Genomic DNA, 19,826 nt, shown 5'->3' with positions numbered 1-19,826 from the left:
TCAGCCCTCTGAACCTCCAGTGCCTGCTGACCCTTCCGGCAGGTCTGGAGCAGGTCTGTGCTGCTCCCTGGGTTCGTGTCCTTTCTTAGTCTGGTGAAATCCTTCAGGGAAGCCTGGAACCCCATTCTGCTGCTTGCTGAATGCCGTTGTTATGCATTCTTTTAGTTACTCTGTTCTTGACTTAATTGTGCTTTGTTTTCTTCTACCCCTAATTTGACTGGAAGCTCCTTGAAGCTTGACTGCGTGTTTTATTTCTGTTTCCCCGTAGCATCTGATAGAGTAGCATAAACATGGTGGATTTTCAATAAATGCTTGTTAAATGAGTAAACAACCCATGCTTCTGGTATTCTGGCTCACTAGGGTTTTGCTTTACATTAATGTGTTCCCCTGCACTAAAGATTATCCGGTTTGAAAAATGAAGAAACTACGATCTGCATAAAGTTGTGTCTGGGGACAATTGGGCAGTATATAAACTTTAATGTTCTCCTAAAATGAAGTGGCATATTGACTGCCAGTGGGGCAGGGTGCCAGATAAGACCACAAAAAATACTGGTTATAGTAAAAGATATATTTTATATATAAACATATTATATATATATTTATGTAGTAAATATGTTCTTTTGTTTTTAGCTTGTGATATGCTTCTCAACTTAGAAAATAATGCATATTGCAGAAATAGCTGAATAAGGATATTTAACATTACTTTCAGTATAATGAATGTCCTTGGGAATAAAATAAACATAATTGTGATTCACTATATAAAATCAGAGAACTGAACTGTGGATGCAGTTTCCCTTAGGCCACTCATTTTTTTTCAGTAGATTTACCTTTCTAATTATATTTTGCTTAGGCTAATTTTAAAATTACTTTGCATTCCCCGAGAGCAGAGTACTTCATGTGTCAAGGGGACACACACTTAATAGTCCTAAATACTATCTGTAAAAGCAAAAAGCTCATTTCCCTCCCAGAGGATCTTTTTTAAGAATCAAATGCACAACTTTTAAAAAAAAAGTTTGTAAAGTACATACAGTAGCTTAACAGGGCATATAAATTATTTTTTACATTTATTTGGGTCTTCTTTCCCCCTTTGTGCTCTAAAACCAAAAAAAAAAAAAAAAAATCCCTTCAAGGAAATATATCTGCTCTGTGTTTATACTATGTTCCAAATTGGAATATTAGCTGAAGTTAACCATATTAATGAAGGAATGAGTATCCTCATAAAAACACATGCGGCACAAGGCTTGGGTCCTAGAACAGACTTCTGTTGTGTTACATGACCTTGAGAAAAGTAATTAAGTCTTCTGTTTCTTCTTCCTTTTTTTTCTTAACCAAAGAACCAAGATGAAAACACAAGTCTTTTTTAGTGTCTCATCCGGGCATTGTTAAAAAGTATATACTACACGTTACTGCTAAACACCAAAGGGGAAGAACAATCGGGATAGTTAAGAACTCAGACTCCCAAAGAATAGTGGAAGTTACTATCTAACGGTTTTGATCAACCTTTAGTTGAGAAAGAGCTGAAAGTGTTGAACCAGGTTCCCTAAAAAGAAATAAGATGTATGAAATTTCTTTTTATTTTTTTTTTAAAGATTTTATTTGTCAGAGTATAAGCAGGGGGAGCAGCACAGGGAGAGGGAGAAGCAGGCTTCCCACTGAGCAAGGAGCTGGACAAGGGGCTTGATCCCAGTACCCCAAGATCATGACCTGAGCCAAAGGCAGATGCTTAACCATCTGAGCCACCCAGGCGCCCCTGAAATTTATTTTTCACTTATGGATCACAGTTGGTTTTTGTGATCTTGGTGTTGTATAGTCAGTTTCATTCTTGAGAAAATTGTTTCAGCTGCCTTGAAAAAGATTCCAGATAAATTGATGGGTTTGTGACATTTGTTTTTATTTGTTATATTATTTTTAAATGGGAATCAAGTACTGTAATGAGGTTTAATATTCACTTTCTTATGGATGAATTTAGTGAGTGAACGAGTCACTAGCAAGCTAAGCCTGCTTCCCAAAAATATTTTGACAGTAAGCTTAAGAATGTATTTAGGGGGTGCCTGGGTGGCTCATTCGGTTAAGTGTCTGCCTTCAGCTCAGGTCATAATTTCAGAGTCCTGGGATCGGCCCCAGTCGGTGTCCCTGCTCGGTGGGGAGCCTGCTTCTCCCTCTCCCTATGCTGCTCTACCTGCTTGTACTCTTTCTGTCAAATAAATAAAATCTGAAAGAAAGAAAGAAAGAGAGAGAGAGAGAGAGAAAAAAAAAAAGTGTGTTTAATTTCTTAAGAAAAGGAACTCTAGGGCTCCTTGGAGAAATGGCTGATTCCTGCACTGGGGCAGGGAAGTACCTGATAAGCCATTAACCTCTTATGGTACCAGAAAGCACTGACTGCTCCAAAAAAGGCTGGGGGCACGTTGAGAGGACACAGGTGCTAACTTGAAGGAGCTCCCAGAGTTAAATATGGGACATTTGAGCAGCAAAGTAAATAATGATAGTAATGGATTACAGTCCATAGAACAAAATAGTGAATCATGCTTAATTTAAGTAATTGGAAAAATAAATGAAGGAGAATGAACAGCTCTTACTTAAATAGAAATCTAATTAATAAATGTAGAAGTAATGATGGAAATAGGAAATAACTGTTGGGCAAACACCATAGTAGTGATCATTACAGACCAAATCCTCCTGGACATGCTAAAGTTAGTAGGTGACAGTATGGGGACAAATGGGATATTTGTACAGTCTCAAAGTTACCATCATCTGTAATGAGATCAGCAGCATTTTACCTACTGATCAAATGCATTGAAAAAGGTACATCACTTCTATGGGGATTTTTAAGTTATATTTTTTATTTTGAAAATAATTATAGATTCACATGTAGTTTTATGAAAAACACAGAGATTCCATGTATCCTTTACATGCTTTCCAGTGACAACTATAGTTGCAAAACTATAGTTCATTATCATAACCCAAGATACTGATAGTGATGTAGTCACATTACAGAACATTTCCATCACTACAGGGATTCTTGGCATTGCCCTTGTATAGCCTCACTCTTTTTTTTTTCTCTTTTTTTAAAGATTTATTTACCCCAGAGAGAGCTGCGCGAGAGCATGAGAGTAGGGGGAGGGAGAGAGAGAATCCCAAACAGATTCCCTGCTGATTGGGAAACCCAATGTGGGGATCGATCTCACCACCCCAAAATCATGACCTCATGACCCCAAGGTCATGAACCTGAGCTGAAATCAAGAGAGGCCCAACCAACTGAGCCACCCAGGCAACTCAGCCTTCGTCCTTTTTAAAATTGGGCTGCTTATTTTCTGTTACTGAGTTGTAAGAATTTTTTGGTATATTCTGAATCATATGGAGTTTCCCTTCCCGTCTGTTAATGTAGTGAATTATACAGATTTTTTTAGTATTAAAAATTGTGGTAGAATACACACAAAATTTACCATCATAACTACTTTCAAGTGTATAGTTCAATGGTATCAACTATGTTCATGTTGTCGTACAAACATCACCACCATCCATCTCCAGGACTCTCTCTATCCTGCAAAACTGGAACTCGGTACCCATTAAATAGCTCCCTGTTCTGTCTTATCTACTGGCCCCGGGTAGTCACTACTCTGTTTTCTTCCTATATGAATCTGACTAATCTAAGTGGCTCATGTAGGTGATCTCATACAGTATTTGTCTTTTTGTGACTGGCTTACTTCACTTAGCATAATGTCTTCAAGGTTCATGCATGGTGTAGCATGGATTTCCTTCCTCTGTAAGGCTGGATAATAGTCATTGTATATTCCACGCCTTGTTTTTCCATTGATCTGCCAATAGGCAGTGGGTTGCTTTCACCTTTTGGCTAATGTGAATGACGCTTGCGATGAACATGGTTATGCAGCTACTCTTTCAGACCTTGCTTTCCTATTTTGGGGTATATACCGAGAAGTGGAATTGCTGGATTATATCTCGTTTTTTCTTTTACTCTCTCTACTTTGTATTCTGCAAGCCCTGTCTCCCTCTGAATATCTTTTCCTTTTAGAGATTCAAGTTTTAAAAGTTATCATCTGCTTATTTCTTTAAATAATATAGTAAACCCTTAATTAAAAAGACTGTTCGGAAAACAGAGTATAGTGATTATTGAATTTTGGGGCTAAGTGGCCAGGAAACCCCTTTTGTTTCAGTCCTTGCTATTGCGGTGTGTTAGTTTGTTTTATTCCCTTAGTAAGTACATTACAGCAGACATAATTGAATTTCTCTGATAATTCAGCATCTTGTGATGCTTCAAGGCTACCATTACAAGCATAGACTCACAGTGTAATATACCACAGGGCAGAAGTTACTGGGGAGTGGAGGCAAGTACAAACCCTTCTGGACTCTTTACAAAACTAAATCCTTGATACAAGTTTGTTTTCTCCTGTTAAGTATGTGCTATAAGAAAATCAAACAATACAGTATTATAACTAGTTGATTTTTTTTTTAAGATTTTATTTATTTGACAGACAGAGATCACAAGTAGGCAGAGAGACAAGCAGAGAGAAAGGAGGAAGCAGGCTCCCTGCTGAGCAGAGAGCCCGAAGCAGGGCTTGATCCCAGGACCCCAGGATCATGACCTGAGCTGAAGGCAGAGGCTTTAACCCACTGAGCCACCCAGGTGCCCCATAACTAGTTGATGTTTGAAAGATGTTTACTAAACTTAGTTTCTCATCTGGCCGTCTTTACTATTAATTTCTTCCTTACCTTCCTCTTCGCATCCGTATCCCCATATCACCAGATAATGGGCTGGCACTCTAGCTTGGAGTAAAGCACCTTTAGTAGATTTAACACGTAGAAGCAGATGGAATCTGGAATTCAGTATTGTGCACATCTTGGTCTCCCAGCTGCATTTCTCTTTCTTTTACCACACTTCAAGGAATAAAAACAGAGCTTTGGAGAAGGCGGGACTAGAGAAAGAGGTAGAAGAACTGTGACAAAGAGAAAGAGAAAAGGATTTTTAAAGAAGCACAAAGGAGGAAAAGAAAGACGAGGGTAGGGCTGGGACTCAGTGCGGGGGCTGGGAGGGATCGGAAGGAGGGGGGAAGGCAGGGTGGTTACAGAAGTCCCAAAGTCAGGCTTCATGGAGTCCCTCCTTTGGACTAAATAAAGTCCTGAACCCTGTGAGTCTGAGGACGAATTTCTAGGAACTTCTAGAGTGCGACCAGTGGGTAATTAAACCAGAGGTCACTTGGGCCCAAATGAACTTAGCACCCTACATCAGGCATTTCTTGAGTGCCTGCCATTCACAGCCTCCCGAACTCAGTAACCCCCAGTCCACCAGCCAGGAACAGAAGAGACCAACCTCCATTCCAGATGTCCTATTCACCGTTTTGTGAACGTAAGGGCAACAGTCCCCTAGGTTCTGCGAGTAGTTTCTTTTCTGCCCTTGCCAGACTTGTCTTTCTCTGGTCTTGAGGCTGGAGGATGGGAGGGGAGGCTTGAAGTTCTGCTGTCTTTACCCCTTCAGCTGACATTGCCACGATGCTTGGATGTGGAGGTCCTACTGTACCAGATTATCAATTAGTCTTACTGATTTGAACTTTCCCTGATAAGTAGTAATACCATACTGTCTTCATAGATAACGAAGAAATAAAGATACCTGTCGTATTTGAAACATAGTTCCCCAGGCAGGTGTTATGGGTTCTTCTCACTTGTATTTTTATCAGATGGTGTAAGGTTTGCATGATATATATGTCCAGGCTTCAAAGCAGACCTAGGTATCCAAAGGCTTAACAGTTTTAAATGTACCTTTCCCATGTGTTACTCCAGAATGAAGCTGAATATATTTTAGAGTAATTTAGTTACAATGAAATTATAACAACTAAGCCTACATTTTTGTACATTTTTGTACAGTAGTCTAGAAACGGAAGTAAAAAATATAGGCAGGCTAATCGATCTTAATAGATTACTGATGTTGCACTATTTGTGGCCTAGTTTGCTGCTCACATTTCTGATCTGAAATTGCTGTTCTCCCATGGCCTAAATAAATTGTTAAAAAGTCTAAAGTAGTTTTCCTTACAAATGTCATTTCTGTCCTAGAATTTCCAGTCTGACCAAGAAATAAACAGGAGCAGGTGTCATGCGCGGTGAGCGAGTAGCTTGCAAAGAGACACTCATGAGGATACCAGAGATCAGTAGTTCTCAGCTGGGGCGATTCTGACCCCCCGGGACTCTGTGATAATGTCTGGTGACGGTTTTGATTGTCATGCCTGAGGAGGAGGTGCTACTAGAGGTCAGGGATGCTGTTGAAACTTAGGTGGTCTAAAATGGCAATAATGCTAGTTAAAACATGCCATCAGAAATATGCAGAAGGTACAGTATGAACTGATTGATAATCAACTATATTAGGAAAAACCAAAATGGTGTCTGCCATTGTGGCTGTTTTCTCTCAGTTTTTCAGGGTTTTGTTCTGTTTTTCTTAACACCCAGATTTCTATTTTGAAATCATTTTAGATATACAGACTCATCTCTGTCTCAATTTCCTTAGCACTTGGTACCTGAGAGGCTTTGCAGAGTGAAGTCAGAACAAAGAGAGAGACACATTAGGACCAGATCTGTTTAGGTCTCACTTCCACAGTGAGCTATGTGACACACTGCTCAGAGCAGAAAGTTTGTAGATAAGCTTCTTGGTTTCCTGGAAATGCCCAGTAGGTCACCCCCTACATCACCTATACCCTTGCTTCTACTTGGCTTGGGTTGCTTAGTGCCAGTGGAGTTGGGGCCAGGGAGAACTTCTTCTAACTGGGCCACGGATGAACTGGGTCTTGAAAGAGATCATTCCATGCCTCATTATCTTACCCCAGCCATTACTGGTGGCTAGGACAACCCTCCAGGCCATTACATACATCTGTGTGTGTATATGTATTCTCACAAAAACATAGAAACCTAAAATGTGTAAGTCTTCTGTAATCTTGATAATAAATTGGTATATATTCCTCTAGTTTTAAAATATATATATTACCACATGTATTAATAATTGTATTTAATATTTAATATTAAATATTTAATATTAAATTAAAGTATTTAATAATAAATTAATAATTATTAAAGATAGAATGGAATTAGGATTTTATAGTCTACAACTTTACAGCATTTTGTTCTGTTTTGTTTAGATTTTATTTATTTATTTGACAGAGAGAGACGGAACACAAGCACGGGGAGTGGGAGAGGAAAAATCAGGCTTCCCAACAAGCAGGGAGTCTGATGGGGTCTCGATCCCAGGGCTCCAAGCTGAAGACAGATGCTTAATGACTAAGCCACCCAGGCACCCCTTTACAGCATGTTTTTACTGTACTATATCGTGAGCATTCGGTGTTATAGTGCAAGGGGTAAAAGATTTAAAATTGTCTATAAAGTAAGGATTTTAGTATATATCCACCTCAGAGGTATTAGAAAGACATAAATATAAGTTAAAATTTGTAGAGTATTAAGTTTCTTAGATGAAAATACCATGATGTTATTATGTACCGTAATCAATGAAAAATTATGTATTTTTCATTGATTATAACAATGTTGAATGATTTTGTTACTGGTTTCTTTTGATGGTGAAATATTTTTTTAAATATCTGATCCTCAGAAAGAAACCATTATGGCTACATTAACGTAGCTTGTGTCATACTCTTTGATTTCAACCACCTTTTTGGTGTTCCCCGCAGGCAAATACGTGTATCAGCCCATGACTCCTGTGGAGCAGCTTCCGAGCACGGAGATTCCTGCGAAGCCTCGGGAACCCACAAACACCATTCAGATCTCGGTGTCACTCACTGAACACTTTCTGAAATTTGCATCCGTCTTCCAGCCGCCCCTCCCCCCTGATTCACCAAGGTACTGTATGATCTCAGACCTCTTTATCGACAACTATCAGGTTAAATGCATTAATGGGAAGATGTGTTATGTGCAGAAGCAGCCAGCGCCGCATTCCCACAAAATGAGTCCCGAGGAGGTCTCTGCACACGATGCCTTAATTTCAAGAGAGAGCAGTACCCCTAAAATAGATCACTGCTCTTCTCCCTCAAGTTCTGAGGACTCCGGGATCAATGCGATCGGGGCTCACTACGTGGAATCGTGTGATGAGGACACAGAGGAAGGAGCAGAACTGAGTTCCGAGGAAGATTACAGTCCCGAGAGCAGCTGGGAGCCGGATGAGTGCACCCTTCTCTCCCCTTCGCAGTCCGATTTGGAAGTGATTGAGACAATAGAAACCACCGTGTGAGAGCCCAGGCAGGAGCCACCGCCTCTGATCGCACTGAGCGTCTGCAGTTCCGTCAGATGGATCCTTTCTCCGCTGCAGCTGGTGTTTTCTGCCCCTCTAACAGCCGTAGCAGCTCACTGGTCTGCTGATTAGCATCACTCTTATGTTAGTCTGATAACTAAGACATTCCTTTTCTTATAAATGGTTTTCTTTTGTATCTAGACTTATTTTCTATGTAGCATCTGGTGTCATGAATTGTGACCCAGCCTTAATTTCACTGGGAACTTTGAAAGCGGGGCAGTGATGGTCACAGAGGGTCATGGATCAGGTTGAGGAGCCACCCTGAGTGAAGGAGGCAGTGAAGGGGCGGGTTCGTCACACACACACCCCCACGCCCCTCTTGGCATTCCTTCCGGTGTGCCCACGGGCACCCACACCCTGCCGGTCTCAAATGGGAATCAGCTCCTGAGAGGGCAACAGAGTGTGCCCTGGCAGATGCCATTCTGTCCCTTTTCCCTTCTCCCACCACCTGCACGGGCCTGGGCCTGTGTTGCCTCTGCTTACCGCTGGAGGCTCCTGGAGACCCTCACTCAACCCCAGTTGTGGCTAGTGTCCACGTTCCGTGTGTGACCTGGGGTGGAGCCAGACCTTCACTGACAAGAGCTGACCCTTTCAGTTTCATGTTCAGTCCGGCTTTAGCCGAGTGCTCGCACTCTGCCGGCTGCGGCGTGGGGCTGCAGCCTGAACGAGACCTGACTCCTGGCAGGGAGGGGTCTGCGGTCCAGTGGAGCACTGTGCCAACGCATGCAGGTCACGGTGCCCAGAGCGCTCTGGGAACCCAGGGGAAGGAGGGAGGTGCTAGGCTTGCAGCTGGGGAACGTGTTGCAGTATTCGAGCTGGCCCCTTGGGTGGGTTCCTCAACGTTTCCCTGTTTTTCTTAATTGTTCTTCAAATCCGGGGAAAACTTTTAGGAAGTTATATAGGTATTATACTTAGGAGGCAGCCACATCTGACGTCTTAAGAAAAAAAAAATCAGTAATAGTTTTAGTTAGCATGGAAATGCTAAAGACAGCAGCCCTTTAGGGATTAGGAATGAATCTAATAGGTTTGATTAATTCTGCTTCATTTGGTTGTATGAAGCATTAGAATGGTTTAGGTGAGAAATGGATTAGAATTCAGTATGATGCATGGGTTTTTTTATGCAAATGCAAAAGCAGTTGAAATAGTTTACTGCTAAGTCAGGAGAAAATATTTTGTGTGATATTCATTCACTTTACTATAGTAATAGCCATAGTCTGTTGTACATGTTCTCTTTTCTCACACACACAAAATAGTAAATAATTCTTTCTTATTTAGCTCTCTTCAGAATTCTCCTAATTTCCATTTATACAAGGTGTTTTTGTGTGAGTTGCTTATCTGCCATTTCTTCAGATCTGCTTTCTGTAAAGCATAGTTAAGAATCCAGGAAGTTTAAAATATGGCCCTAATGAAACCAGAACTATCCTTGGCGGAGAGACAGAAATACTTCTCCTATCCTAACCATGAGCATGCTCGTGGAGCATTATCTTGTGCTCCGTTCGCATTTTGGCACATCTCTTCTGTGTCACATGAGTGTGTATTTTAAGAAATAAGAAGAGGCCCGTTGTGTTCTTCTCTGAAGGCTTCATTTGGCATCCTTCACAAGTCACTCTAGGCAGAGTCTGCTTTCTTAGCTGTATGTGTCGTTCACGTGACTGGCTAGAACACGTCGGTAGGCTTAGGTGCCCAGAACGTCCCTAGGGATTAGAAAGCAGAGCACGCATATTCCTTTGAAAGCAGTGTTAGTTGAAAATTCCTATGCTAGATGAGAATGCAACATACGGTTCCCACTTACTGAAATGTAGAGACTCAACAAGACAGACCAGGAAGGTGGTGAGAGGAGCTGCAGGGTACAGGAGAGGGCAGGTGGAGGTGGGCGTGGAGAGCAGCTTCCCCAGCCCAGATGGCTTAGGGACAGACCTCAGGGGAGTCTGCGCGAGGTTCTCAGGGCCGCTCCTGGTGGAGTCGCCTGCTGGCGGAGGGCATCCAGACCCAGTCCTGGGAGCCTAGCGGTGTGGCCAGCCACTGTGTGTGCCTGCCCCGTGGGTGAACTCACTGGAGCCCCCGTGTGGGCACATGCAGGGTCTTCTTCCTCAACACTGCTCCTCTCAGTTCTCAATTTGGGGCCCACATTCCTGTTCATTAGACTGATTGCAGTCAACCACCAGGTCTCCAAAGCCATGGAAAGATGTGGTCACAGGGCCACATTTCTGAAGCTGGCTGGGGCAGGGTTGGGGCCTTTATGGGTAATATCTTCGACTTTTGCCTAGGTTCCTGTTTTTTAAACTCCTGAACTGCCATTCAAATTACCCACGACTTTAATGGGATTTTTGGATTTAATAATGGTTGATAATCACTTTAAATATTTGCACAATCTCTTTATAATTAAAAACTCACAAAGCTTCACTTGCTACTATTTTATAGAATTGGAGATATTCCATTGGATTCTAAATACCAGATGCTCCTGGATCTCAAAATAGCCTTTTCTACACAAGCACAAGCAAGAATTTCTGTGTCCTAGCACTATTAATAATTCTCTGAAAATCATATATGATTGAACCAGAATTGTTTCTTTATGCTTGCATTCCAAAAACAACTGATAAGGGTATAAAAATGTGTATTTACAACTAAATTCTAGGCCTATCTGTTATATATTATATAAAAGAATTTCTCTGTAAACCTGATACTATATTGTTCATTTGTATAAGCATATTTATAGGCACTTTAGAAAATGTTTAGACTGTAATGTGTATTATAGACATCAGACACAGTCATGTTATATAGTCTTTTGGTTTGATACTTATACATTGACAGGTATGAAAACTTTTAAACATGAACCTGTAGTTTGCTCACTTGGAACAAAGGGTTGGGCTGTGTGGATGGAGAAGCTGCTTTTGGGGTCCTTGATGGAAACCCAGCTCCATTCCCACTTACTGCAAGTTGGTGTAAAAGCTGTTAGGTCGAAGATGCATGGTAAGTGCGGTATGGAATTCAGCTTTCTTACTGAATCAACATTTATTTTAGAATTTTCAAGGTTCAGATATGCCCATAACTCTTCTGAGCAATGACAAACCAATTCAATTACTTTTGTGGCTGCACCTCTTTGGCACATTAACAAATAAGGCTTTACTGTCAAATCTAGGTATTTTTTTACCTTGTAATTTCTAAGATTTGAAGTAAGAATGTGAGAAAACCCTGGATAAAAACCAGTTGCTTTCCTGGAAAAGCAAAATGTGCACTTCCAGGTTATATAATACAAAACCAAACCAAACCAAACCAAATAAAACTACCCAAACCCAAACAAAACCATGAAGTGGTTGTCCTGAGGTACCTTTTGGGTTTGATCCCATTTTAGGGGTGGTGGTTTTAGTTTTTAATGTCCACTTCCTGGCCTATTTGAAACTGTTCTTTTGGGACTAATTATAACAAACTCCTTTTACACAAATTTCTCTATTTGGGTAACAGGACACCACCTATTTTAGAAAGTTGTCAAAATACCCAGACATGTTTGGCAGTATAAATACTACAAGGCAAAGGGGAAAAAAGCACAAGTTAAACTAATACTTATATGTCAGCTCTTGATTTTTCCATCTTGTTTGCAAACTTGTATTCACATGTTTTGGCTTTTCACATGAGGGAAACATTTTAAGAGTTTTTCTTTCCTACTCCCGTCCCCACGGGAGGTGGGAGCCAGACTGAGGAAGCCAGTTGCATTCTAGGCTTTTCCAGTGAACAGCATAGGCTTGCGTCTCCTCTCGTTGAGGAGGAGAGGGGAAGGAAGTGGGAGTTGTATTTGAATCTCCTGCCGGACATTCCAGGGGTGTCTGTGTTTCTCACCTCCAAACACAAGTATAAGAGCACCTCTCAGAATTAATTTTGGAATTCTTTACTTTTTAAAAATGTTCTCTGCTCCCATTCATTACTCTGGGAGATGGAGAGCTGACCGTACTGCGTGCGGAAGGGCCGTGTTTCTGTTGGTGCTTGGAGTTCTTCTCTTGGGACCGAAGCCGTGCTCTCTTACTCGAGCTCTCTTATTAGTGTGAACAAGTCTGAAAGCACATCACCACTTGGAGGCTTTAATATTGGGCTTCTGTATCATTATATCCATATACCCTTTTGAAGGCTGTCCATACCTTGCAAAATTCACTTACTGTGCTACTTTTTGCACCTGTTTTAAAGTTTTAAGCACAATGTTGACCACTCTGTAATTTCCTAAAATTATAGTTTTCCTACAGACAGCTCAACTTTCCTTTATGTATAATACTTTAGGAAAATACTTACTTGTAAAATAAATGTAATTTTTTTCTTTTGTACCAGCATAAATCTGATATTTTGGAGTTTGGACTATTCTCTCCCCCGCCTTCTCCTTTGGAGAGGTTCTGTCTTGTTTAAATATTGCATTGTGAACTTAAAACAAAAACAGAACCCGCATTTGTCAGATGTGTAACATGTATATTGAGTGCTTACTCTGTGCCAGGAAACACGCAGCTGACATCATCGTCACACTGAGATTGGACAAAAACGATGACACGCAGCCGAGTATTCTTACTCATAACGGTAATATGCTCCCAGTGACCTGCTCACACTCCCAGAACACTTTGTAACAAGGACTTTTTTGTTGCTACATCAGGTGTATACTAGTAAAACTTACATATACCCCCCCCACACACACACAGTCTTCCTTTCACACAAAGCCACAGCTCTGTATTTGGTTTACACATGTGTGTGAGACAGTTCTAACCATAGGTCCTGGGGGTGCGGTTGCTTTGTCACCAAGGCTCAGGGTCCAGACCTCCATGTGGCAAATCCAAAAGCTCAGTTTGCTAATTCACACCTGGGAAAGAGCAGCTTCTGGGGTTGGATTTCAGCGAATAACCTCACTAGGGACAGCTAAATACATTCACTTGTTGGTAACAATAATAATGCTGTTGTTACTACTATTAGTAATTACGGCCCAGCCTTACCACTTTCCACAGGTGAGCCTCACTGCAGCCCTCTGAGGGAGGGAGAGTGCTGCCCTGCATTGCACGAATCAGGCAAAGTGCTCAAGGAGTGAATATATTTGCCCCAAGTGGCCCAGCTCGTTGGTAGTAGGAGTCAGAACAGAACCCAGTTACTTTGGCTCTAGAGCTCACATTCCTGGCCCTTTGCCCGAGTTGCTCCCTCTGGTGCCCCCCCCCCCCCCCCTCCGCCCCCCCCCCCCCCCCCCGCCACTCCCAGGGTAGCTGGAGACTGAGTCAGGATGCTGCTGGTGCCCCTGGGAGCGGAGCAGAGCAGAGCCCAGGGGCTGCCAGTCCTGCCAGTAACCCAGCACACCCCTGCACCCAGGCAGGGGCCTTACGCCTCTCCCGGGCGGGCAGTGTTGGAGCAACACCAACAGACTTCCTTCCCCTCTTCCCCTTTTCTGTGCCCCACACAGACCACACACACACACACACACACACACACACACACACACACACACACATCCCAGCTTGCTGTACATATTTCGGGGCTTTGATGAGGCTGTGGCTTCTTCCATGTTTAATCACATCTTGACTAGCTTTCTAGGCTAGCTGTTTCTGCCTTCACAAAAGATGACTTGTCTGAAAATGACTTGCCGACAGCTAATCTCATCTACTGCGTGTGCATTTTACTCACTTAACTCTACATAATTGTACTGCCAAGTTCTAGAAGGCATCTCATTGTAGCCTCTTACAAATGCTGACTACATACACTTTTATTCTGCAATAAACTTTAATTTAGCATCTCGTCCTCATTACAATTCAATCACTGTGAACTGGTAATGCCTTTAACCCTCGCTGTGCCACCCCGTTCTGTGCTGACTGAAGGGAGTGGAGCAGGACCTTGGGACTCAGGCCTGGCACAGTAGGGTTGAAGGAGGTGTGCATCCGAGGTCAGATGGAATTGTGCAGGAACCAAGCAGGTATGGAAACCGGTGGAAGTAAAAAGCAAGACAAAGCAAACATGGCAGATACTGGTGTTTTTCTATTCGCCTTTTTGAATTTTCCTAGTTGTCTAAAATGAATCGATACTACTTCATATTCAGAAACCTGGTGGGTTAATTTGAAGATGATGAGTCCTAGGCCAGTGAGTGCAGGTGGAGCATTTGCAAGGTGTGTGGGGGCGGACGTGGAGAGCCCACGAGTCTGACAGGCAGTGACACCTGCTCAGGGACCTGCAGGACGAGACTGAAGGCTGGACTGGGAAGTGTGTCCTTGAACTAACCAGCCTCCACTGAGCAGTGACTCCTTTCCAGGCCTCCAGCCGTAGATGGAAAGTTCCTGTGCCCATGGGTTGGAGAAAGAGGAGAAGATTTGTTTCTTACTGTCTTTCTCAATCCCCAGCCTGAAGCTCTGCATGTGAATTTGGAGATGGGCGATCAGAGGGCCTGGGCTTCAGTGGGGTGCCTTAGCCCTCGGTGTCACCTAGTGTAAGACCCCAGATGATTTATCCCAAGAAAGAGATCTGGATTGTCACCATGAGGTGAAGACCGTGCGGCACTATCAACCAGCAAACGAATGCAATGTCTGAATGGAGATGTGACCAAGCATTTTCCCAGATGTCAGTCCCCCACACCCCGTAACTCCGTGTGGTAGGCAGGAAATGATAATTTCGGGAATTTATGGCTGATGCAACCAATAGGAAAGTCAGCGATAAAGGCAGGTAAGTGAGTTCTACGTGGCAGGTAAGTCGCGGGGCCAGAGCTCCACACGTCTGCTGAGGTTCCAGAGCCAGCTGCTGTGACTCCCTCACTTGCTGAGCCTGTGCGGTCAGACCCTGTTCTGCTCCTGCTTCGGCCTGTTCCCTCTGCTCTCGCTCACCTGTCTCTCTCCTCCCCACACCCGAGGCTCTGAAGTGATCCACTGCACACCCCCAGGCCCACCTCTGTCTGGACCGGCCCTGGCGCTAGGTGGAGGGGTCAGTGAGCCGCAGCTCAGCCCCCTGGTGTTGCCCTTGTTGCTAAGTCGCTCTGGCTTTGTGCCCAGCTTGGCTTGACCTGGACCTGGGTCTGGCCTGGGACCTCAGACACTGCCTTGTGCTCGGGTGGGGTCCTGGATCTAAGAACTCTGTTGGCAATTGGCCTCCGATCATAGCACTTTTGTTACCTGCCGCCTCTGCCTTCTCCCCTTCCCAGCCCTGTTGGGGTGCGGCCTTTGATGCCAACGGCTTTCTTAATTATCGCATATCCTTCTGTCATCACCTGTTATGGACTTGCCTCTTGGGACCGGTTTACTTCAGGGGACTGTGTAGACCCTGACTCTGATTTCCTGGTCGTGGACGTCTGAAGTCTGCTTGAGCAGGGCCCCATGCAACAGAGGGCCGAGATCCTGCTCTCATGTTTAGAATCTGCCTGTGTGAGCTGTGATGCCAAAATTCAGAGCAGGGTGGGCACATCCATGCATCTATAGAAGGACTTGGCAGAGCTATTGCCGTGTATCCACAGTAGCACTCTAAGCGGCACCCAGTCCAGGAGCTCTTGGGAAGGCCCGTTGGGGGACTGCTCTGTGTCTGGAAGGGGTGCTCGCTGAGGCCTGGGATTTGCACAGGGATCCGCACAGACTGCCCAACCTGGGAATCTAGAAGAATGAAAGTTAACTCTAGCACGATTTAGGGACTGCACTGAGTGTATGGAGCGGACACGAGGGATTTGGGTTTCCCAAGGAACCCAAGGCCCTAGATAAATGTGGAACCATATTTATCTCTGCGTAGGTCCCTGAGAGGTCAGTGAAAGATCAGTGGGTCCAACTGGAATTCACTGGGTGTCCTTTTAGATTACTAGGGTTCCCAAAGGGGTCAGTTCTACCCCAAAGAGTTTTCATCCTATAATCAATATATTCAAGAGTTGGAGAGGCTGTGAGTTCCTGGAGCTACAGTGTTCCCTGAATCAAATGGGAAGTCACCAGGCCCCATGTTAATCTCTGACACAGCCACTCAGAAAGGGAATAATGCGGTCACAGGTCAGCAAAGGGGAGGATGAAGGGAGGAATCACCATTTCAGCTGGAGGTGAGGGTGTAGTATGGGAATGTTGAAGGGTGAATGGAAGATACCCTTCTAGGGAGAAGAGGCTGGTTGGGCAAACTGTGAAGTCCTGGGGCTTGGCACCCTGCAGACGATTAGGAGCAAATCCTGACCTTTGAGATGGCTGTGGTGCAGAGTTTGGAGGGAACAGATGTCAGGTGGCAATGGGGGCTACCGGGCTCCTTGGTTTTGGAGAAGAGCCTTGGTTTCGGTAAGGCCCAGCCCAGCCAGCAGCTTTTAGCCGGTCCTGTCCGGCTCCTGAGCTAATCACCTACCCGCTGGCTTGGCAAGAGGCAGATTTCAGGGTTTATGCACTAAAAGCGAAGCTCAGGAGGAGACGGTGCCAGGCTGGCATGCACGTGTCCTGTCTTTCCTACCCCACTGTCCGCTGCTGAAACTGTAGACATGCGTGCGTGCAGGTGGGCATATATTCAGAAAGGGGCCAATTACCTCTATCCTTTGACCCTGCAAGATCACTCCTAAGCTCCTACCCAACAGAACTGCATACGTATGTTCAGCAGGACAGGAAACAGAATGGCAGTAGGCCCATACTGGAAACAGTCAAGTGTCCATTGACAACACAGTGGAGAAATGATGGTATATTCAGGTAATGGACTACTATACACCAGTGAGAAGGAATAACAAAGATAAATCTCACAAACAGAATTAGAGTGAAGGAAACCACTCCCAAAAGAGTGCGTAATGTACTTTATTTCTATAAAGTTCAGAACAAGCAAAACTATGCTACTGGAAGTCAAGATGGTGGTTAAGTTGGGGGGTATGATGAACAGAGAATTCAGGGGGCCTCCGGGGTACTGGTTCTCCAGGTGTCCTCAATTAATCAAGCTGTGTGCATTGGGTTTGTGAACATTTCTGTCCATTAAAAAAGTGACTTTAAGGAAACTGTGGTGATACCTATTACATTTTAAGCACTGAATTACGGAGGTCACGGGAGTGTACAAAACGCAAGTCTTCCAAGTCTGTCTGGAGACAGATGGGACCGCCCCACCCAGGTGTGGACAAAGGGTGAGTGAAACGGCCATTTTCCTTCAGGCGCTGTGCAAGACTTCCTAGAGGAAGTCTAGGAAGTCTACCACCAGGAGGCTGGTGGCAGAAGGAGGGGCCCCTGGGATGAAAGCTGATGGCCATCTCTGCCCTCCGGTAGTTCAAGGGTGTTCCGACACCCCAGGGGCTGGAGTTGGCTGTGGGCTGCCCAGAGGACAACACACCAAGAGGCCTTCCCTGAATCTTCGGGCACATCAAAGGCATCTGATTCTGGAGATGCACCTTAAAGAAAAACATCTTCAGCAGGCAGAGCTGAGTGGAAACATACTGTTTCTAAAAGGATCCCCAAAGCTCTGAATTATTTATTCACTAAAGCATTCATCATTGATGAGGCCCCCTGTTGGCTTTCCTCATCCACAAACACCTTCTCTCCCCCTCACTGCAGAAGGTTCTGGTTGGCAGTGTTATCTTTGGAAAGCATCTTCCCACCCATCACTTGGACCTTTGCTTATAGATGGAACAGATCACTTTATTTTCATTTTTCAGAAGAGCAGACAGCCTTCCTCAGCTCTCATGTGGGCCAGTGGTGGGGGCCTGATTGGCAACCCAGCAGTCTTTCCAGCAGTCCATTCTGCTATTTGTGGAGAACTGGGTGAGACTCTCCCCTGATGGGTAAGAGGGGGCAAACACAGCCGGCAGGGGGCACTCAACTGAAGCTGGGAGCTGAGAGTAACCGTTTTTAGGTGGGCTACAGTAACGTTCAAATACTTATTCCAGGAACAAATCTGTGATGGATACTGCCGTATTTTGACCAACCAGAATCCACTTCCCTCTCCCATCAGGTCCTTGATGTCCTTCCAGGGCATCATCTCTTCCTCCCCCAGGGGTGGGGGGCAGCATGAGAAGAGACTCGAGACCAGGTACCTGCCCTCCCAAATGGTACCTGCAGGGTCTATGGAAACTCTCCCCAGATCCTTCCTTTGCCACTTGTCACAGCCAAGGGGTGAGCATGGGGCCTAGCAAAGCAGCTGGAGCTCAACACGGGTGAATGGGGGACACACAGAGCTGCCTGCTCCTAGTCTGCTCCTCGAATCTGGGAGCTCCCCCGCTCCCCTCTGTGAGCTCCATGGAGATGCCAGTGGAACCGCTGCTGTTGCTGAGTCTAGAAATACCTCTGGACAAATATTTGCCCCTAAGGGACTGCTTTTGAAGCAGGACCTGATCCCTGCAGAGTAGAATATCTGCTCTGTGCCATGAGAAGGGACAGGGACGGTGGCTTCCAGATGGAAGGGGTTGGGGCTCGCTCAAGCCTGCCACATCCTCAGTGCCCAGGGCTGCCCCACACTCAAGAGTCTGTTTCTCATCTACCCTTAGGTGAGACAAGAGGGCTCTTCAAATCTAATCCAGAGTGTGCTCTTAGGAAGGCGTGACCTGAATATAAAGATGCTGTAATTGATTCAGTGGTGCTGTGACAGGGATGAGAAGTTAAAGAACCGAAGAACTGGTTAAACAAGACGGGGGCTAAAGAAGAGTCACGTGTTGTTTACTAGCCCTGATTTGAACAGAAGTTCTGATATTACCAAGAGCTTTTTTTCTTCAGACTATAAAATGAAGAAGGGCCATCACCACATTTTGCTTTGAGAATATCAAGTGCCTTTAGTTTTAATTTCAGGCTCATTGAGAAACCTGATATGTAATTTGGGCAGGGAGCATCAGCAGCTCTGGAGTCACAGTTCTGAGTTCAAATCCCTGATCTACCACTTAAACAATTACGTTTGGGTGTACAGCTTTAAAATTCGTCTGTGTGCATTACAAAGTGGTCACCACCATCCATCACCAAACACTTGACTCCTTCAGCCATTTTGCCCACCTTTCAACCCCTCTCCCCTCTGGTAACCACTAGTCTTTTCTCTGTATCTGTGAGTTTGTTTTTTTTGTTTGTTTGTTTGTTTTTTTAGATTCCATGTTTGAGTGAAATCATACAGCACTTGTCATTTTCTGACTTATTTTGCTTAGCATAAGATCCACAAGTTCCATCCATGTTGTAAATGTCAAGATCTCATTCTTTTTTTTTTTTTTTAAGATTTTATTTATTTATTTGAGAGACAGCAAAACAGCACAAGTGGAGGGGGAAGGGCAAAGGGAGAGGGAGAAGCAGGGTCCCTGCTGAGCAGGAAGCGTGACTCAGGACTCGATCCCAGAACCCTGGGATCATGCCCTGAGCCAAAGGCAGATGCTTAATGACTGAGCCATCCAGGTGCCCCCTTTTATGGCTGAATAATATTCCACTTTGTAAATATACCACATCTTCTTTATCCATTCATCTATCAATGGATACTTCATTTGTTTCCATATCTTAGTTATTGTAAACAATGCTGAAATGGACACAAGGGTGCATATAACTTTCTGAATTAGTGTTTTCTTATTCTTCAGATAAATACCCAGAAGTTGAATTGCTGGATCATATGGTAGTTCTATTCTTAACTTTTTGAGGAATAAACATGC

General features: G+C 44.1%; 1 protein-coding gene across 1 annotated transcript in view; it reads left to right on the top strand.

Moving 5' to 3' along the window:
* CUNH3orf70 (chromosome unknown C3orf70 homolog) overlaps positions 1–8,892 on the top strand; it is a 75,368-nt gene extending 66,476 nt beyond the window's left edge. The window contains exon 2 of the mRNA XM_032875553.1: positions 7,680–8,892. Within this exon, the coding sequence (XP_032731444.1) occupies positions 7,680–8,236 (557 nt within the window). The 3' untranslated portion in view covers positions 8,237–8,892. The remainder of the gene's footprint in view (positions 1–7,679) is intronic.
* Positions 8,893–19,826: the final 10,934 nt, after the last annotated feature.

The sequence above is a fragment of the Lontra canadensis genome, unplaced genomic scaffold (genome assembly GCF_010015895.1).
Source record: "Lontra canadensis isolate GAN:19392208 unplaced genomic scaffold, GSC_riverotter_1.0 scaffold56, whole genome shotgun sequence".
NCBI classification, from domain to species: domain Eukaryota; kingdom Metazoa; phylum Chordata; class Mammalia; order Carnivora; family Mustelidae; genus Lontra; species Lontra canadensis.
This window is presented reverse-complemented; position numbering and strand designations above follow the sequence as displayed.